The sequence below is a fragment of the Pseudochaenichthys georgianus genome, chromosome 4, assembly GCF_902827115.2.
Source record: "Pseudochaenichthys georgianus chromosome 4, fPseGeo1.2, whole genome shotgun sequence".
In the NCBI taxonomy this organism is placed as follows: domain Eukaryota; kingdom Metazoa; phylum Chordata; class Actinopteri; order Perciformes; family Channichthyidae; genus Pseudochaenichthys; species Pseudochaenichthys georgianus.
The window spans coordinates 20641022-20661360 of NC_047506.1; the positions used below are offsets into that span (position 1 = coordinate 20641022).

The 20339-nt window shown below is 42.2% G+C and overlaps 1 protein-coding gene across 3 annotated transcripts; it reads left to right on the plus strand.

Moving 5' to 3' along the window:
* The first annotated feature begins 46 nt into the window (after positions 1-46).
* mllt1a (MLLT1 super elongation complex subunit a) lies at positions 47-19653 on the plus strand. 3 transcript variants are annotated; one of them, XM_034081492.2, is made up of 12 exons: positions 47-169; positions 6545-6725; positions 7171-7253; positions 8730-8873; positions 9986-10111; positions 12843-13505; positions 13853-13943; positions 14048-14159; positions 14637-14736; positions 15256-15333; positions 17526-17597; positions 18288-19653. In XM_034081492.2, exons 1-12 carry the CDS (start codon positions 158-160, stop codon positions 18414-18416), a joined length of 1791 nt encoding a protein of 596 aa, XP_033937383.1. In that variant the 5' UTR covers positions 47-157; the 3' UTR covers positions 18417-19653. The 3 variants fall into 3 exon arrangements, with proteins under 3 accessions (XP_033937383.1, XP_033937385.1, XP_033937384.1); XM_034081494.2 differs by having other exon boundaries at positions 15256-15324; XM_034081493.2 differs by having other exon boundaries at positions 14643-14736.
* Positions 19654-20339: the final 686 nt, after the last annotated feature.

The following is a 20339-nucleotide window of genomic DNA, read 5'->3' on the forward strand; positions in this document are numbered from 1 at the left end:
TGTTTTGGTTGCCTGCCAGCAGCCGTCTGGAAGGGGAGGGGAGCCGTCTGCCTTCCGCTTCTGGGCTGGATTGACACACAATGAGGAGCAGAGGCTGGGGAGACGCTCCACAAACGCCGCTGTAAATAAATACAACAATCACTGAGGCCAGAGAAACATGGAGAACCAGGTACAGTGGCTTTTGTGTCTCCTTGTGGAATCTGAACTTTTCACAGAGGAAACGGCAGCAGGCTGTTTGCTGGCAGGGCAGGAATGAATCCTCTGTGCTGCTAGCCAGAAGAAAAAAATGCTCCTGCTGCTAATGAACTCGTAGTTGTTTGGCTCTGGAGCTATGCTAGCTGGCCACTCATACATCGGTATTTACCGCTAGCTAGTTTCAGTCTACCACACCATTCACCACCGCTGCATAGCTGTAGCCACAACCAGGCACACAAAGAGATTTACACCTGGGGTTTATTCTGCCCTGCTGTGTTTTAAACACTCATGCACAGTGTTTAGCAGCATGCAGGGCAATGTGAGTCGAGGTTTTGTTGTAGCTAAGCTAAGCTAGTCTACCTATCAGTAGAGTGTCGGCCGTTGGCTAAAGGCTAAGGAGCCGCTACAAGGCGCCGGGGAAAAGATTGGTCTCTCCAGGTTGGGCTGAGAGGCGGGGTGGTGTCTCCACTGCCAGCGGCCTGGAGCCTCGCATGCAAGGTTAATAAAGCCAGTGACGACTATGCAACTAATGTTTTATCATTGCATTATTTGCCAACAGTTGGTTTAATGTTTCCCACATTCTTGATTTGTAGATGCATGCAGCATGGTGGAAAAGCTGATCTGTGTGCAGTCATGATGACCACCCATGATTACAAAGCAAAGAGTATAAAACATAATTGTAAGGTCTCAGTGGTCTGCTTCTTTCACTGTAATACTATTGCATGCATGTTTAAACTTGCACAGTTAAGATTGATGTCATCCTAAAAAAACCGACATAATTTATTTTGCAGCAAACAGAAAAGTGGGTAAACCAAATTACAAACTGCAAACTGTGAGGGAGATATTTCTTTAAAAATAGGCCACTCTCTAAACGCCTGAGGTTATTCAGGACTATCTTTTAGAAGGTTAGGACACACACACACACACACACACGCACACGCACGCACACGCGCACACACACACACACACACACACACACACACACACACACACACACACACACACACACACACACACACACACACACACACACACACACACACACACACACACACACACACACACACACACACACGGATGACAGTGGCTCAGCTACTTTCTTGGAACTAGTCCCATTCAGCATTGGCCCCTTTGAAGTTTTAACTAGATCTGAGCATGTTCATCCAGAGGAAGTCTTCTGCTACAAGTTGTAAGAATGGTGTAGTTGTACTGCTGTGGTGAATTTATCTTTGTATCATGTGACACATTTGCATAATATTTAATTTGTATCATGTATATATACAGTTTCATTGTTTATTGGTACATATAGCTAAAAGCTTTTAACCTGTTTTAGTGAGGTGTTGATTTAACTTTATGGTCATTTTAGAGCCTGACGTTAGTATTGTATTGATTTGTACCAAAAGGTGTTTCTACTAACTGAGCACTTTAACAATGATACAATTATATTGCAGGGTCATCTTTTTTATTGCATTACTTATAGATAGGACAACTAACCTGCAGTTAAGTCAATCAAATGCAGAGTCAAGACAAGAGCGAGAGTCAAGTTCAGTCTGTAAATGTTGCATTTAATTTAATTATGCACATTACAGCATGACACAGCCAAAGTGCTTCATGCGTGTGAAGCAGGGTCATGACTTTATGTAAACATACAGAGATCTTCGCTATTAAATCATTGATATCTGCGTTGAGATGACAGGCGGAGAGGTCATGCAGCTTTTTGTAATACCCACACATTCACTCACACACCCTTTTTCCAATACTCGCTTGTTTTCCTTGGGAGCAGCAGATAGGCTATATGTGACTCCCTGTTGCTCTCTGGGATTGACCATTTTCAAATCGAGTAGCTGGTTCATCTCTTTTAGAAGTGAGGTTTGATGTGATGATGAAGGATTACGCTGGAACCTGCAGCTTCATCAAAGAACAGCCGTTGTTGTGATTGTTTGTTTGCATGTGTGTCCTCTGAGGGAAACCTTCTGACTTTTTATTGTAATAGTTTATTAGCTGAAACTGATTAACATGGTCACGAGGGGTATTATTTACATGTCAGCTGGGAGTTGATTGTTTTCATGGGAGCCAGTGTGTTTGCCAAAATGTGTATTTCCCTAAATTCCCTTCAACCGGAGCTCTGTGTAGGAGAAAGAGAGATGCATGCCTCATATCAATGTTGGCAACTTTTTGTTGAGTGGTGTCGTTGCCTCTGATAGAGGAAAGCTAAATAAATGTTGCAGCAAGTAGGTTTTTGAGATGTAGGTCACTGATGTTTCATATCTTCTGACAGTGTGCTGCTTGGTGACTCAAGGTTGTTGGTGCTTATTGTTAGAAACTTTAATCAGCAGTATTTAGAAAATGGTCCTAATATGTTCAGACAGTTTGACATATTTGAATTCATTCTGCAAATGTCTTTATCAGTAGGGCTTCACAATATATTGCTTTTTTGCCATCGAAATATCAACTTGTGCGCTAAACGATCCCATTAGGATGATTTCAAGTTGATGACAATTATTAAATGTTATGCTTATTGTTCCTGATTTATTTATTCTGTTTATCAACTAATTATTTTATAAATTCAGTTCTAATATTCTCAGCCTCATAATCCCTCCTGGTCTCTTAATTTTTTGATTATTCTGAAAATGTCTGTTTTACCCGCCATGTTTACAGTTTAGTGTTCCCTTTTTGTTCTTACATATAGTCAACGTCTTCCTGTTTGGCTCATTATCTTCCTAATTTTTGTGTTGTCATTATCACCGTTATGATTTCACAGATTTGTCCGGGTGGGTGGGGGTTGTTGATGATTGAAGGGTCTCCGGGTCTGCTTTTGTGGGTGTGGTGGAGTCTGGAGTTTGAGGGCATTACTGCCACAGAAGTGTGTGTGTGTGTGTGTGTGTGTGTGTGTGTGTGTGTGTGTGTGTGTGTGTGTGTGTGTGTGTGTGTGTGTGTGTGTGTGTGTGTGCGTGCGTGTGTGTGTGTGTGTGTGTGTGTGTGTGTGTGTGTGTGTGTGTGTGTGTGTGTGTGTGTGTGTGTGTGTGTGTGTGTGTGTGTGTGGTGTGTGTGTGTGTGTGTGTGTGTGTGTGTGTGTGTGTTGTGTGTGTGTGTGTGTGTGTGTGTGTGTGTGTGTGTGTGTGTGTTGTGTGTGTGTGTGTGTGTGTGTGTGTGTGTGTGTGTGTGTGTGTGTGTGTGTGTGTGATCTCAATCCTGTCCCATCTAATCCCCCCCACTCAGTCCCAGCTCACAAACTGCTCTGTGCCGGGGCCAAATCCCCACATTCTTCAGTCCTCCCCTGGACATAAAGTGCCTTTCTCTCCCCTCTCCTTGTTCCCTTTTACACTCCCATCTCCATAGCCTCTTCACTTGCCATGCCAATCACCCAGTCACAGCAGCGCGGTGTCATTAGCTTGTCGCATCACTGTCATTGTTCTTGGCAGAGAGAGCCCAAAAATGTGCCCCTCTTCTGCACAAACCTTTTGAGATGAGTCGGCCGGGCAGCTTATCGCTGCTGTGGTTCCTCAGGGAGCGTCCCGACACCGTCCAGCTTTGTGTTTGTCCAGAACAAGTGTTCAGCTTTGCTCTCTTTAGAAGAGAGTCCACACACTCCAACATAGAGATTAAGAGTTTTTTTGTTCAAGGCGGAATCAGAAACTAATAAATAATGGCCTCTTGGTTTAATCTCAATACGTGCCATGTTTTGATTGTTTCTGAAGAAACCTCAGATAATGTCTTTTAGGCACTATAGCCGATCATTTACTTGATTGCTTTGTGTTAAGTTTAGTAATATCTTAAATTAAAACAATCTCAAATGACTTAAAAAAAAGAAAGCAAAAGAGGTTTAAATGTTTAATTAACTCTAGATATTTCCTAGAGCTGAATTAACTGATAAATTAAGTAGGGATGCACGATAATTATCGGCCCGATATTAGGAATTATGACGTCATCCCGATAAACCCGATACCAGTATTAATAGCCTCGATAATATACAATATATTTTTTGGGTAAAAAAAAAAGAAAAAAATACTGCGGTGTGGGTGGATTGGGATGAGGGGCGCTTGTTTTTCACTCGGCTCCTCCCGTTTTGCCAGTACTGTGGTATTAGTGGTTTAGGAAGAGGGGAGTTCTTCACAAATCCAGCGCTCCGTAATACTTCGAACCTGATCAGCCACCTGAAACATCGCCATCGAAGCGTACGAAGACATTAGCCGCGTTCACACTGCGGTACTTTTCCCACAAAGGTTAATGCGAACTTAGTTCATGCGAACTCTTTAGTTCGCATGAACTAAGTACAGATCGCGTTCACACCAGAAATAGTCCCTGGGGGTGGATTAGGCAAATGAAGCCGCTGACGTCACTTCTTCTTCTTCTGCTTTGGGTTTACTGGCAGGCCGCAAACCACTTCACGGCGTATACTGCCGCCCAAAGTCCCCGGCCGGAAGTCCCCGGAGTTGGGGACTGGCTTCAGTAGAAGCTGCTGGGACTCCCAGCAGCTTCTACTGAAGCCTTCCGAGTAAATCGCCAGGACGCCGACACCTCGTCATCACTCCACCGCTCCCATGTTTTATTTTGTGTTGCCATAAGTTAGTCTCTCTGCGTTTCTGCACTGGGCTAATGCTAATAATGCTAATGCGGGGATAATAAAATGGCGGCTTCACAAAACTTTTTGGGAGTTTTACGGGGCGTGGTTTGCAATTCGCCCAGCCAATCAGGAATATAGCTCTTTTCTCAAAAAAGAGCCGCTCGAAAGTCCCTGCTCTCTAGTTTCTAGTTCCGAGCGGGAGCTTTTCTGGTTCAGCTCCGGTTTCCCTTTTCAGCTCCCGCTCTGTTCACACTGCCCACTGGCGCCCCAGAGCTGCCCTTGCTGCGTCATGGCGTCACCGTTTACATCGCTGATTTGCTCCCCAACGGAAGCCATTACGGTGCTCACAACAACAACAACAACTGCGTCGGGTCGATGATCGTGTTGCTTTTAATCACACGAAGCCAGAATAAATTGAATAACGACTTCTCCAACCTTATACTTTGCTCCAGAGTGCCGTGGTTCATTGTTTATTAATGTGTTTCTGCAGCATTTACCGACCGCTGCAGTATTGGCTGCTCTTCCATGGAGTGTATTCTCCCGTTAGCTCCCGGTTAGCTCACACTGCAGCGGCCGCTCTAAAGTATTCACTGTCCGACTCACACAAGCAGCTGATGCATATCCCCAGTTCCCCTTAGTGAATGTGTGTCCGTCTGAATTGACACTGTTTGGTATCACAACGCCGTTATGAAAGTTTATCTGGTATAAAACGGGTGATGTTAGCATAGCAACCGAAGCTAAACTGACTACTTGCATCCGATAGCTGCAATAATACAAAACAACACGTCTGCCTCTCTCCACAATGATCGATAACAGCGAACGGATGGTCAAAGTAAGGTACAAATAAACAGAATCACACGAAGCCTGGTTAGTGTTGCCTGACTTTATAAAGTGTGTTTATAGGCACTACTGCTTGGAGGCAGGCATAACAGTCGACCCATGGGAGGTGGGTTTAGTTTCCTGCACGCCTCGACGTAAGAGAGACGTAAGCGACATCGCCTCTTAGCTCCAAAGCTCTTGCCTCTGGACCGACAATTTTTTGGAGCTGGAAATGAAGCGGATTCCGGAGCTCAGAGCCGGCGCCGCTGCGGTGTGAACAGGAAAACCCGGCGCTTTTCAGGCTCTAGCTCCGAGCCGGAGCTGAAAAGGCGCTGGTGTGAAAGGGGCACTGCAGGGACTTTCGAGGGGGTAAAAAGGTTCGCATGAACTACTTTTAGTACCGGCTCTTTTTGGTGTGAACGCGATCATGAACTAAGTTTGCATGAACCTTTGTGGGAAAAGTACCGCAGTGTGAACGCGGCTACGGTATCGGTTTCAAAAAACCAATATCGTGCATCCCTAAAATTAAGCAATGAATATGAAATAATTTGTACTTAAACAATCAATCGTTTGACCTACTTACTTTTTGGACAAAGTGATTATTTTCTGATTGTCTTCTCTGTGAAATGTCAGAAAAATAATCTGCATATAATACATAATTTCAAATCTTGGGGTTGCATTTATTTTACATATAAACCTCAGACCAGTTAAGTTATACATTGTTCTAAGATGAGGAAACAGGAATCTACTTGCAATTGAAACACTCACCAGAGGAAGAAAACCTCAAGGCATTTATTATTTCTATTTGACAATTTATTTGAAATTTCCTGCTGTTTGCTTATTTTTTCATCATTTCAATCAGCTTCTTGATCTGAAGAATTTTGTCTGTGCACATCGTCTGCTTGTATATATTTTCCTACGTCTACAGGTCCAGTGTAGTAGTAAACAGTATTTGTCTCTTTTCAGTGCACGGTGCAGGTGAAGCTGGAGTTGGGCCACAGAGCCCAGCTGAGGAAGAAGGTGACATCAGAAGGCTTCACCCACGACTGGATGGTGTTTGTCCGAGGGCCAGAAACCGGCGACATCCAGCACTTTGTAGAGAAGGTCGTGTTCCGCCTCCACGATAGCTTCCCCAAACCCAAGAGAGGTGAGACTAGTGGATATCACATAGCCGGGGAAAAATATCATATTTCTTGTCTTTGTTATTTCTAGCTTTTTTATAAATGTGTCTTCACTGTCCATCCTGTAAATCCCTAAGCAAGTTAGATCCAATTAATGATTGATTTGTATGTTTCACAGGGTTTTGTGTTTAAGTAAACAAAATCTTAAACTGAAGTGGACAGCATTTTCATTATCATAATAATTATGAAAAAAGGTTCCGTTTTTAATCTTCAGGTTATTGTTCCTCACATTGAATTCATGGTAGTTTATTGTTTGCCAAGACTGTTGTTCTCAAATTAATGTGACATAACTTGTTTTCATTTTAGGGAGAGACTTTTATTAATTAATTCAGTTATTAGAGCTCAGTCTATTGATAAATGAAATGTGAGTAATCGAATTGCTGCCGTTGGCATGCATGTGTCTGTCTGCAGTATGCAAGGAGCCGCCGTACAAAGTGGAGGAGTCGGGCTACGCAGGCTTCCTCATGCCTATTGAGGTTTACTTCAAGAACAAGGTGAGATAGACTGGACACTGATAGTAATCTGTGTAGTGACTGTCTTTGCATATATTTACAAAATATATAAGAAAGGATAAGTGAAATGAGTTGCGAATTGAATATGGTTTGTATTTCTACATTGATTTATACATTGGTGGTACATGATGGAGTCTGCAATTATTATGGATGTAGTACATTTACAAACTGAAGAAGGTTGAGCATAGACTGCCTGTTATATGCTGGAATCCAGTCATGTTAACCAGGTTAACTCGTTAACTTGATTAAAGAAAACGGGTTGTTCCTTTTTACATGATGATTCTGAAATCAGGTTATTGTCCCAAGGCTAGAATAATCTGATTACTTTAAGTGCATGTAGATTGTATAAGTGCTGTGCAGCGATGGTTTAAAATCCTTCTTGGACCATTTGTTTTGTGAATGGCTTGATTCTGGAGGTCTGCACTAACACACTGTCCTGTAGCAGTTATTATACATGCACTTAGTCAATCAAAGAGCACCATTGTGTTGGTTAAACTTTTATGAGAGGAGCATTTCTCTTTTTAAGTGAGGGAAATAAAACGACCACATACTATTATGCTGGCACCTTTAAGTCTCCATGAGCCATTAAAATGAATGATGAAAGAAAGAAAGACCCACTTTACTGTCATTATAAGATAAGGACGGTGCTTAAGAGAAATGCGCACATTAGTGGACCTGTCTCATGCAGGTCTTTATAATATTAAACCACTGAACTGCAGTCAAGAATGTTACATCCTCCTCCTACGTGCTAATACACATTGGACAAGTCTGTAAAAAGATCAAGGTAATACTTAAAAGACTAGAGAAGTTAATATCAGCAGCCATTAATCCATCTGATTTAATTAAGACGTTTATGTTTCTCAAGCATGTCTCGATGCCTTTTCTGCAGCTGTAATTGCCGACTTCTCTCCAGCGTTTCTCAGGAATGTTAGTTGATTCTTATCAGCACACCGGCTCCAGCTACGTCTATCTGTTTTATTGACTTCCTGGTAGGGCTGCTCGATTATGGCAAAAATCATAATCTCAATTATTTGGGTCAATAATTGATATCACGATTATTAAAAACGATTATCCATTTACTTTGAAAACATCAATTTATTGGAGGAAAAAAATGTGAACAGTATGTTTGTAACACTTGATTACCCTGAACTGTAAGTATAATTCAACTGAAAAACCAATAATAAAAAAAGTAGAATAAAATAAAAAGTAATAATAAAAAAAATTATTCGTTTTATTTCGATTACGATGTTTTCGTAATCGTTGCAAGCCATAATCGTAATTGCGATTCAAATACGATTAATTGAGCAGCCCTACTTCCTGTTAATTAATTCAGCCTTTATCTTTTGTTATGAAATGGATCAGTTTAATGCAGAAAGACCAACACAACATTAGTTTGTGTCACACTGGCTGTCAGAGTGGGTTAATAACATGTATTTTTATACTGTTGTCTTACTTCAGGAGGAGCCAAAAAAGGTGTGTTTCAACTACGACCTATTTCTCAACTTGGAAGGCAACCCACCCGTCAACCACCTGCGCTGTGAGAAGCTCACCTTCAACAACCCCACCAAAGAATTCAGGAGAAAGCTGATCAAAGCTGGAGGGGTGAGGCTGCTGGTACACTGGGCTGATGGCTTAATGAGTGACTAGAGTCAATAGCAAACCCTATTCTTGTTAATAGTACTAGAGTACCACGTGATGTATTTCATCATGAGTTGTGAAGCTGCCGCTTTATCCTCAATTTACGGTTTCTGCAGGCATCGAAAGCATTTCAGCATTTTCTTCTCCTGCCTGCCTAATGGTAATGTTAGTTTTGAAACGTTTTGGTTAGCAATTGCAGGTTGTTGGGAGATGTTATGCATTAAACAAACACTAAAAGTAGGAGTGTTGCAACACTCAATTCTGCATGTAGAGGGCTTTTAAACCCTCCATTAGACAAGTAGCAAACACTGTCACAAACCAGCGTCAACTTAAACAAAGACGTAATTTATTGTATTTAAATACTTAATACATCAATACATTTTCTATAACTTGTCCGTAATAATTTAATACATAGTTTATCATGAGAAAATAATGTTATAGGCCTTTGTCTCCCTACTGGTTACTCATCATACATTTATGTGTCGATCCTAAATTTCACTTGTTGAGTCCTGCAGACATTCTGTTAATGTAACTACTTCTAAGGAATCAGAGTGTAAGTAAACCACCACAAGACACACCTTGTATTTTCAATTGAGAACAACAGTATTTGATAACATTTCTGAAAAATTCCAAAATTAAATCTAAAGGTGAATTGATTTAAGTTTATCTCAAAGCCAGTCACAATTTCAAAAAAGATTTTGCACACCATAAAGTCTTAGTGACATATCAGTAATGTTGGTGTTTATACATTTTGCTTTATGATGATCTGAGGACTCAAATGTTATTAACAAGAGTACACGTGATGGACACTGTTTCCTTTTGAAGTATGTTTTCTGACCACAATTATAGGATTTTTGTAGTTAACTTCTCAAATGTGTATGCCGGTATTGTGTAAAATATTTGTTTTGTACTGATGATTCAAGCTGTAGACAACTGTGGGTCACATAACATTTGGGTAAAAATAACCTGCTTCTGTCTTCAGTGGAATTGAGTAAAGGCTCCCTGACATTACATGAGAGTTGACAGTGTATACATACAATAGTACAGCTCCATAACTCTTGTCTCTTTATCTCCAGGTAATGGTGGTTCCAGAGGGGGCTGAAGCCGTGTCCCGGCCCAGTCCTGACTACCCCATGCTGCCCACCATCCCTCTCTCCGCCTTCTCAGACCCCAAGAAGACCAAGACCTCTCATGTGTCAAAGGTTGGTAATATCTTAATTGGTTCCCTAACATGATCAGCTTTCTCTTTTTTGGGGAGAACTTAAGCCAAACTGCCATATGACATATATTGAAAGATAAAAAGCCACATGTCTAAATGAACATTGATAAAAGCATTGAACTGGTCTTGAGATCAGAGAGACTCCGTCTTCTTATCATAACCATCTCTGTACGCAGAATTACTGAGAGAACTTATCTGCTAGGAGACGAGAGATATCAGAATAAAAGAGGAAACTGATCCTGTTACATTTTCCACTCCTGACACAGTTTTGGTCTGAACCTTTCACAGACCAGGGCAGTGGGCGGGTCTTTATGATCTGATGAAATTCAATTGCCCTTCGTATTTTATTCGTAGCTTTGTATAGTTGTTTTAGTGTATTCGTCTTAGTGTATTTAAGATGTGATCTTCTTTCTTGACACAATCTGATTTTGGGTCATTTACAAAACGTTAGGACCCATATTGGTAAATTACTTTAGGTTGTGCTTATGACAAAACTTCATCATGTAAACTAAATGCCCCATTTTGACATAGAAATGCATGTTTCTTCAGTCCACTTTTTAATTGTACCATGAGTAGGTGTACGTCGAGCTTTGGCTTGGACTTGGTGTCGTCCAGCTGTGTCCATCTGCTGATTACAGAAAAAGTCATGACAGCCACCTCTAAAAATGTACTCTGGTCTGTATTGAGTCTCCAACCAGCATTCATAAAGGGCCTTGAATTCACTAAATCTAAAATGAGGGCCTTGAGTTGGTCTACAAGTTTGGTCCCAGGCTAAAAATATCTCAACAACTATTGAAAGGATTTCAGGGGAATTTGGTAAAGAAATGAATGGTTACCAAATAATTAATCCTACGGACTTTGATGATCCCCCGACTTCAGCCTTTTGTTTTTTTGCAAATTAGCAAACGTTAGTTTGTTAACAGACTAAACTATGATTTTGAACATGGTAAGCATTAAACCCGTCAACATCATCATGTTAGCATGCTTACTTTAGCATTTAGCTCAAAACACAACTATGCCAAAGTACAGTCTCAGCTGTAGCATCTTAGTCTTCTTATTGCACAGTGCCACGGGCGGGTCAACGGCTGCCCCCCTAACTTGTGTGTCCCTAAGCTGTACTTGTAGAAACAAACCTACACTATGTCCACAAGCTTCTCAAGCAATGAAACAAGCTGTACATTAATTAAAAGTGAATCATTTTAAACATCATCTTAGGCCTGTTAAAAACGCAGCTACAGTACCTGCATTACACTGCGGAGCGGTGTTCACAGACCGCGGCTCACACCGCTGCAGAGAGACCGAGCTGTCCCAGCACCTGAAGGTGGATCAGCTTCCCCTGAGAGCATTTCCCCTTCGACTGGTTTTGTTTTTAATAAGGACGAGAGCTTGAAACAAAATATGAATAAAACGCTGCCGTTTGAATCGATAGCGTTTAACAGACGGGCGCTGTTTGGGGCGTTACGTTACAAAATACTACACAGACAGTGCTAGCTGGGAGATCGATCACTTTATTTGCTAAACTATGCGGTACTAATAAATCCATGTAAATTACACATCACAGCAATGAGGCTGATAAATGAAACCAGGATACATCCTTTACCGTCAAACCGGATCTAAACGCAGCTGCCTGTGTGAGTTTGATAAATACCTTCTGATTTTATATTTATTATATGCTACTTATCAGTTACATGGCCCTAGGGCCTAACGTGTAAGGTTATACAAGCATTTGTACCAGTGCTTTTCACAAGCAGACTCTTGCAGTCCAGAGTAGCTGGAGTGATTCAACAACAACACAAAGACATATCTGAGAAGTGATCAGGACGAACAGAAAGAGGAAAAGGAAAATAGAGATGAAGAGACCATGAGGGTCAGAGCAGGAGGAAGCCAGGAGGAGATGAAGAGACCAGGAGGTTCAGAGCAGGAGGAAGCCAGGAGGAGATGAAGAGACCAGGAGGCTCAGAGCAGGAGGAAGCCAGGAGGAGATGAAGAGACCAGGAGGCTCAGAGCAGGAGGAAGCCAGGAGGAGATGAAGACATTAGTGAAGAAGAAGAAATGTGAGGAATAAAGATGAAGTGTCAGAAAGAGGGACAGAGGCAGGGATCAGGAGGCAGATGAGACTCCAGCTGGACCACATGGTATGTTCTTATTTTCCTTACATGTTCCATTACAGCAGCACAATCTAGCAGCTCTTAGTATTGACACATATTGATTGAAATGTGTTGCTGCACAGGTCACCTTTAGCTCTCTGAAGAGATGGGTGATGTAATTTTTGTACTTAAGTATAACTAAGTACTTTTACCGTACTTGCAGTAAACAGAATTCTAGGGTATCATGAGTATTTTCTGCTGTTTTATACTTTATTTGAGTTTGTTTGTCTGAACACCTTGTTTCTCTTGTGCATTAAGAACACTTGTGTTAGGGCATAATTTAACAATAAATAGGTTACACAGTATAGAATACCACATACGGTCCGGCCACCCTGGCATGACCTCTTGCCCCCCCTTTGTCACCCCATGTAACATTTTCTAGAACCGCCACTGCATGCACTGTGCATAAGCTGTTTTTAAGACGAATTACTTGAGATAATTGTGTTATTTTTGACTTATCTTTCACAGTAATTATATGATGACAGTACAGGATAGATTGGCCTGACTTTGATGTGCAGCTGAGTGTGTAATTGTCCATTGTTGATGATGCTGCTTATCTCTCTCTAGGAGCCCAGCAAAGAGGGGAGTGGCAGCAGCAAAGGACCCAAACCGCACAAACTGACCAAGGAGCACCGTGAACGGCCCCGAAAAGACTCTGAGAGCAAAGCCACGCCGAAAGGGGAGAGCGATCGAGATGGGAGCAGCAAGAGTGGCCGAGACCCTTCCTCTTCCTCGTCTTCTAAAAAGCCGTCAGATATCAAAGTAAAAGAAGAAGTTAAGGTCTTACCCAAGGCTGCCTTCAAAGAGCCTAAACTCACCCTGAAGGATTCAAAGATGGAGGGCATGTCCCCTAAAGGAGGGGGGGCGGGGGGTGGAGGAGGCGTTGGAGGAGGCGTTGGAGGAGGCGTTGGAGGAGGCGGGGGAGGGTCCTCAGAGTCTAAAGCCCCGGGGAAACGACCCTCTACTGTGGAGTCTCCCAAACCCAGTGCGAAGAAGAAGAAGGGCAGCTCAGAGGGGCCGAAGGGGCCGACAAGCGGGGCCTTCACAGGAACCTCTCCCCGAGTCTCCTCCTCGTCGGCAGCCAGCCAGCCGTACGCAGAGAAGAAACCCCCAAAGGAAAAAGGTCGCTGGCCCAAAGGCAAAAATGACACGCAGGAACCGAAGGAGCCCAAGAAAGTTCCAGAATCTGAAGAGTCTAATTCAGAGGACGAAGCGTCGTCGAAATCAGAGGTCAGCCTCACAGGAGCTAAATATTTCAGACTGTTAGTCGGCTAATGCTCCCAAAAGAGAACATTTGAACGAGGCAATGTATTTGGCCATTAAAGATTGTGTCAGTTGATTGATTAAGAATCTAGCTAATCATTTCCTTGAGAGGCATGAAAGTGTTTTGAGATTGGAGCTAATTAAATGCCATAATTGAAAATTACAACACTCCAGATGTAAAAAATAATCACCTGTAGTCAGGATTTGTTCAGCACATTTACATTTTTTAGCCCATCAACTTTTTTACCTATTCTGTCAATTACTTTCCTCACTTGTTATCCCTCTCATCATTTCTTCTTCTCCTCCTCTTACAGCAGTCGGCCCCTTCCAGTCCTTCCAACTCCAGTTCGAGTTCTGACTCCAGCTCAGATTCTGACTTTGAGCCGGGACAGAAACAAGGGCAAGGTAGGAAATTCATTCCCTTTGTTTCATAGCAGAGATTAGCATTAATCTGGGCATGTCAAAGTAGGTTGTAGTTGTTATATAACACAACTGTATTTCTCTCTCAGGCCCCCTGCGATCGATGGTAGAGGAGATCCAATCAGAGGAGTCAGATGATGACGACAGCAGCTCAGAGGAGGAGACGCCCATCAAGACCAACCCCCCCAACCGTGACTCACGGTCAGTCTCTTAAAAAGTCCCATGACATTTTAGATGATCAGTCAAAAACTGTAGTCCTTGAAAAAATAACACAGATGTAACCGCGCTCCTGATAAAAGAGGTCTGCGATGGGTCTACACTTTCATCTTGTTTCCAGCATTATGATTAAAATGTATCGTTTCGCTACATGAAAATAGTGTGACTGCTTAAATGCATATCTTTTTTCTAAACACTTAAGCCTTTCAACCCTTCACTACAATTTAATGTATTCACATAATCTGACATATTTTGATAGATTAACCTTCCCCAGTGAACTCACTGTCCCTAACTCAGTGTTTTGTCTCCTCAGTATTGTTTACTCTTGTATATTTGTAGATGTCCGTTGTGTCTCCTTGACTGAATGATATCAGGCTCCATATTTGCAGCAAGTTAAGAAACATGAGTTGTGTTATGTCTATCTTCTCTGTCTATGTGTGATTGACCTCTGACCCCTGTCAGACTCAGCCTGGACAGTGAGAGTGACAGCAGTGACGGCTCGCACAGCCCCAGTCGAGACTCCGCCCGGCCCCCCCAGAAACACAGCTCCTCCAACAACAAAGTGAGTCACACACTTAATTTACTCCCTGATTTCATTGATGTGATGACAGGGATGGAAATTGTTAGAGTAGAAAAGGAATTCCAGACAGGGTTCCTACTTATCTATTAAAATTGAATTAATTAATCTAAAATGATGGCAAATTGTGTTACATTTCCTTAATCAATCTTTACAAAGGTGAAAATGCTATAAAAAAAAATACTAAGACAAGCAAAGTAGGATTTTGTGAGTCTTCTATTCTGATATTGTATTTAAAAATCAACAATATCAAAAGAACAGTCTCAGGCTTAATTAAGATGTAGACGTCTGACTACTGAATTTCATGAAATGGTTTATTTGTAGCCCTCTTGACATTTTAACAACGGAACAGCCTCAGGCTTCCACTTACTGCTTTAGTGTTCCAGCTCTGTGATGTGTTTCATAGCTCACATCACTTCCTCTGTCTCTCTTCTTTGTATCCCCTCTCTTTCTATAATTCCTCTCCTCCTTTTTCTCTTTTTTTTTTGGCTCTCCTGTCTGCAGGTTTCAGGCAGAAAGAGTCCAGATTCCTCGTTTCGTTCAGAGAAGGTGTTGAAGAAGGGATACGACAAGGTAGGAAGGGTAAATACAACTTTTCTTTTACACTTTACCTCACATACACATACATGCAGTGTTCTGCCACATTCAGCGAGTGCATAATGAATTCAAGATGGAGTATTGGACAGTGAATTGATCCAGATGTGCAAACAGACTCTGGCCTATGAACCCTTGCCTAGAAATCTATTTTCCTCTTTGTAGCGAGGTTATTCATGAAGTGATGATTTTAAATCTGGTAAACCGATCCTATATTGATCCTTACACATTAAAACGTTTCAATTCATTTTGTTGAGACATAAGAAAAGTTTAAATCCCATACTGATTGATTTCAAAGGATGCCTTCTTTATAGTAAACAATAAATAAATAAAAAGTCTTTAGTGCTTTTGACAATTTTAACTTTAAATTCACACCTCAATCTGGACTCTTTTTTATTTGACTTTATCATCAGTTTTTCCACCTATATTGTTACTAATCAGGGGTTCCCGCGGGGTCTTAAAAAGTCTTAAATTTGATCATCTGAATTTAAGGCCTTTTATATCAAAAACCTGTTGAAATGCTACTGTTATTTTTACTGTCCCCCTAAAGCGCGTCGGCAGCCTCCAGGAATGCTTCTTTCATAACTTCGCCGTCTTTGAAAGACTTCATGTGTTTCGCAAGAACGTGACTGACACGATAAGATGCTCTGGTAGCAGCCTTGCTCTTGTTGTTGGGCCTGGTGAAAATGGCCAATCGCAAAGCTTTGATGCGTTCAAGTGCATTATTCTGGCACAGGAAGATTATGTTATAGGACATTAACGATAAAACAGAATATTGTTGTTCTATTTTTAGACACATCTCGCGATCGACTGGGAATCTCCCGGTCGATCGCGATCGACTGGTTGGGCACCCCTGATCTAGCACTACACACTAGGGATGTGCATCTCCATCACTGAGGCGATGCGATGCGCATCTCGATACATTGCCAACGATACGATACATTTGAAACACCGGGCGATACGATACGATTCACCCCTGTTACAGTTCGATACGATGTGATTCAACACGATGCAAAATAATGATACTTCAATATGGTACGACAGAGGATTTTTGTTTTATTCCTTATATGCAGCAAATCATACATTAACAAAAAAGTGCTTTACATATTTGGTTCTCTCTACTAGTACTGCGCATACAATTGTATAACACCTCACAGTTTAACAATGTAAGGATGCATTGATCATGATTAATAATGTGCAAATAACAACTACCATAGTGCAATGCCCATACAGCTGCCAGCCTGATGTGCTTAACACTCATTCATAGGCTGACTCACCAGTGAGCAGAAAGCAGTGGTTTCTATATGAACAATAAAGAATACAAATAACCTTTCACAAACAGGTATTTCATAACTGCTTACAGTAAGGAAGACATACTCTCTCTGACAGAACACCTCACTGTTTTTCTTTTCAGCCGCAGACCCCATGTTGCCTCTTTATGTGCGTCGCTAAGTTCCTCGTACTACTTGTGTACTTTAAAGCGACACGGCATCGTTTACAATTTGCGAGCGATTTTTCAAGTTGACCGTCTTTCTTGAAAAATCCGAAGTGTTGCTAAACGTTTGATAGGTAGGTATTTTTCGGTGCTCTGTGTTTCTCTTTCTCCTCGACTTCCATGTGTGTTGATAACTGACACTCTCGGCCTCCGTAGTGCGACGCAAAGATCGTCTCTGCGGAGTGCTGACTGGATGAGGGGATATTCTATGAATGAATCGTTTTTTTATCGATGCAAAGACGCTACAATCGATGCATCGCGAGTTCAACCCAAACTGTAGCCGATGTGCACTCTTTCAACCGGTGCACTCGCATCTTGAACGTTTATGCTGGTGCACCGATGCGAATCGGTGAATCTTAACATCCCTACTACACACACGCACACTTTTTGTCTAACACAGTTCTGTGTACTGTTATGCTGTTATGTTCAGTCATCGTTCTTATGTTGAACATGAATACATTTCATGTACGTATTTCTTCTTTCATAGCAATTTTCCTTCATACTTTCTTGCCGTGAGATAGGTCTTAAATTCTATTCAAAGTGGTCTTAAAAAGTCTTACATTTGAGTTGGTGAAACCTGCAGGAATCCTGAGTAATGCTCATACAGAAGTTTACATTTCAATCAAGAATGAAAAGCTGTGACCTCTTTAGCTCCTGCTTGACTCTGACCATGCTCACTCTGCAGGCGTACACGGAAGAGCTGGTGGACCTCCACCGCAGACTGATGGCTTTAAGGGAGCGGAACGTCCTGCAGCAGGTGTGTGTTTGAACTTCATACTGTCCATCACAGGATAAACATCATGCCATACTTAATAAGTCAAGTTCTAGAAATTGCATTGGAACGACTTATCCAATATTTAAATGTTGGCCATGAGGGTTGTGCAATAGATCGCCATTGTCAGTATGTGCGTCTGTGTATTGTGTTTGTTCAAATTGTGTATGACTGATGATATGTGTATGTCTCTTAATGTCCACTATGTTTGTATATGTACATGTATGCGGAACTGCAGGACGGAGTCCAGAACAAATGTCCTTACGGGGACAATAAAGTATATCGTATCGTAATATAATAGGAATAAATACAAAATGCATTTTTGAAAAGTGGAGAACCTTGTATGTATATCTGTTGTCTCCTTGCGGGACTTTCAACTTGAATCAATCTATCATTTTTATTTGGTTTATCCATTTGTCTATTTTATTTTGTCACCTTTTCAGGGTCCAGGCCACGTGAAATACATTAGATTAAAATGATATCAAAATAAGAAATGTTCTTTGTCCCTTCTGATTTCAATCAGACTGTTATGATGGCCGTGAAACAAGCATTAAATTGCTTTCTTTAGAAAGGTTTTGAACTTGAACATGTTGAGTTATTTTCAGCAATATAGTGATCTGATGGACCAGCTTATTTGAAGGTTGTTAATGATAACTGATCACTTTCTGCTCTCAGATTGTGAACCTGATCGAGGAGACGGGCCACTTCAACGTGACCAACACCACCTTTGACTTTGACCTCTTTTCACTGGACGAGTCCACCGTCCGCAAACTACAGAGCTACCTGGAGGCGACGGCCACGTGACAGGAAGTGGGAACTGGTGTGGATGGAGGCGGCGGAGGTAGACGCGCCACCATCTCCTCTTTTTAAGGAGAGGAGGAGCAACCACATCACGTCGCAGCTGTTTCACAGGCCTGACTGAACCACCGAACAACTACCACACAGAAACACGCGAACAAACACAAGCACACATGAAGACACACCGCCTTCACGTGACGCTGGGGGGGGGAACTGAAGGAGGAGGAGGAGGAGGAGGAGGAGCGGAGCGGCTGAACTCCGTCTACAGTCAGGATATCAACTACTCTATATTACTGAGCCTGTGCAAAGCTGTGGTATGCACCCCACACCCCCTCCTGCACCCTTCTGCACTCCCGCCTCTGCAAACCCAATAATTCCCCTCCTCTTCCTCCCCCTTCACACGCACACTCCTTACTCGGCAGAACATTTCAGTCCCCTTCCCCCTGCCGTCAGCTGGAGCTAATTTCTCTCTCCACATACTCTTTAAGTTGTGTGTGTGTGTTGACTATGCAGTGTGCGTGTGTGTGCGTGCATTCGATCGCTGCTGAGGGTTAGGAGGAGATGTTGTCTTTGTGGTACCGACTTCTCTCTTTTTGGGAAGCTTGAGCACAAACAACAGTCAGTTTGCCGCTTTCACACCAGGCCAAACAAACACACATTCAGGTCATCTTTTACTTTAACCCTCCCCACCCGATAAGATTTTTTAAGAAGTATATAAATCATGAATAAATACTATATTGTAGTTGTAAGCAGATATAGGTAAGTAAACTATAACTTTTTGTTTTTAACTGATAATGAATGAGCACTATAGAAAAATACAAACAATTGACAGCTACTGTTTCTTAATGAACACTTTAAATGCTGCTTATAACCACATTGCAGGGTGTTATAAACCTTTTAAATCTTTGCAGTTATTATAAATCGTAAAGGGGGGGTTAAACTAAATTGGTACCCAGAATTTGTCTCTGTGTTCCTATCACTGTACACATAACACTGAGACGTGTGCTGTGTGTGAGTCTTTCCTGCATGAGGTTTCTGTTGTCTGAACACATGTTCTGTTGAGTTTCTCCTCTACTTCCTCACACTGAAAGCTGAGCCTTGACCTCCTACCAATGCCCCCCCCCTCCCTCTGAAGCCCCCTCACCTCATCCCTCCTCCCTGTTTCTCATATTGGCGTGCATGAAAGGGCTCGACTGCTCGCGGCCAGAGCAGTGGAGGATCACTCCTGAATTGCCTTCTAAGTGGTGGGTAGGGGAGGGTGGGAAGGGGGTTTAAAAAGCCGTGAAAAAGTAGCCATACTTGTCTCCCAGAATCCAAAAATAAGAAAAAAATTAATAGGGGCCACGCCTTTTTACATTTTATTTTTCTACAAGTGCGTTTTGTGTATTTATTCCCAGACTGCGGTTAAGATAACCTGTGAGCTATGAATGTATATCGCTTTTACTTTTCTACGGCTAGCAACAGCCCCACTCTAGTGCCTTTTTCTGCGACTTGCAGTGTGAGGGGGGGTGTGCACTCTGTTAGCCATGGTCACACAGATTGAAACCCCCCCCCGCCCCAAATACCCCCCTCGGGGAAACAAGTGTTAAAAGGGATGCCTGAAAATCCAGTATTGTCTTAACGGCTTCCATCCCTGCTTCTCCTTCTCCAGTGTCTTTATAGCACTGACTGCTCTATCTCCCTGATGGTGGTCTTCATGTTTTCATTTTCCTGCTTTGTGAGATTAGGTTCAGTGTTTTGAAGAGGTCTGCGTGGTAGTTGATCACATTCATTAGCTCTAGTAACGGTAGCTTTGTCGTGTGTTTTGTGAGACGGTTGTCGTTGAATAGGGTCGGGGCTCCCTCTTCAAGCTGTTGGAAGAATTAGAACTACGGGTGAAGTGTTTGATACTAAGTTACCAGGAACTTGAAGAGCATTCACAAAGGGTGT

Excerpts from the sequence above, each read along its gene's own strand:
- mllt1a (XM_034081492.2), top strand. Across the intron at positions 6,726-7,170 it reads CTTCCCCAAACCCAAGAGAG|TATGCAAGGAGCCGCCGTAC; the intron begins GTGAGACTAGTG and ends GTCTGTCTGCAG. Across the intron at positions 7,254-8,729 it reads AGGTTTACTTCAAGAACAAG|GAGGAGCCAAAAAAGGTGTG; the intron begins GTGAGATAGACT and ends GTCTTACTTCAG.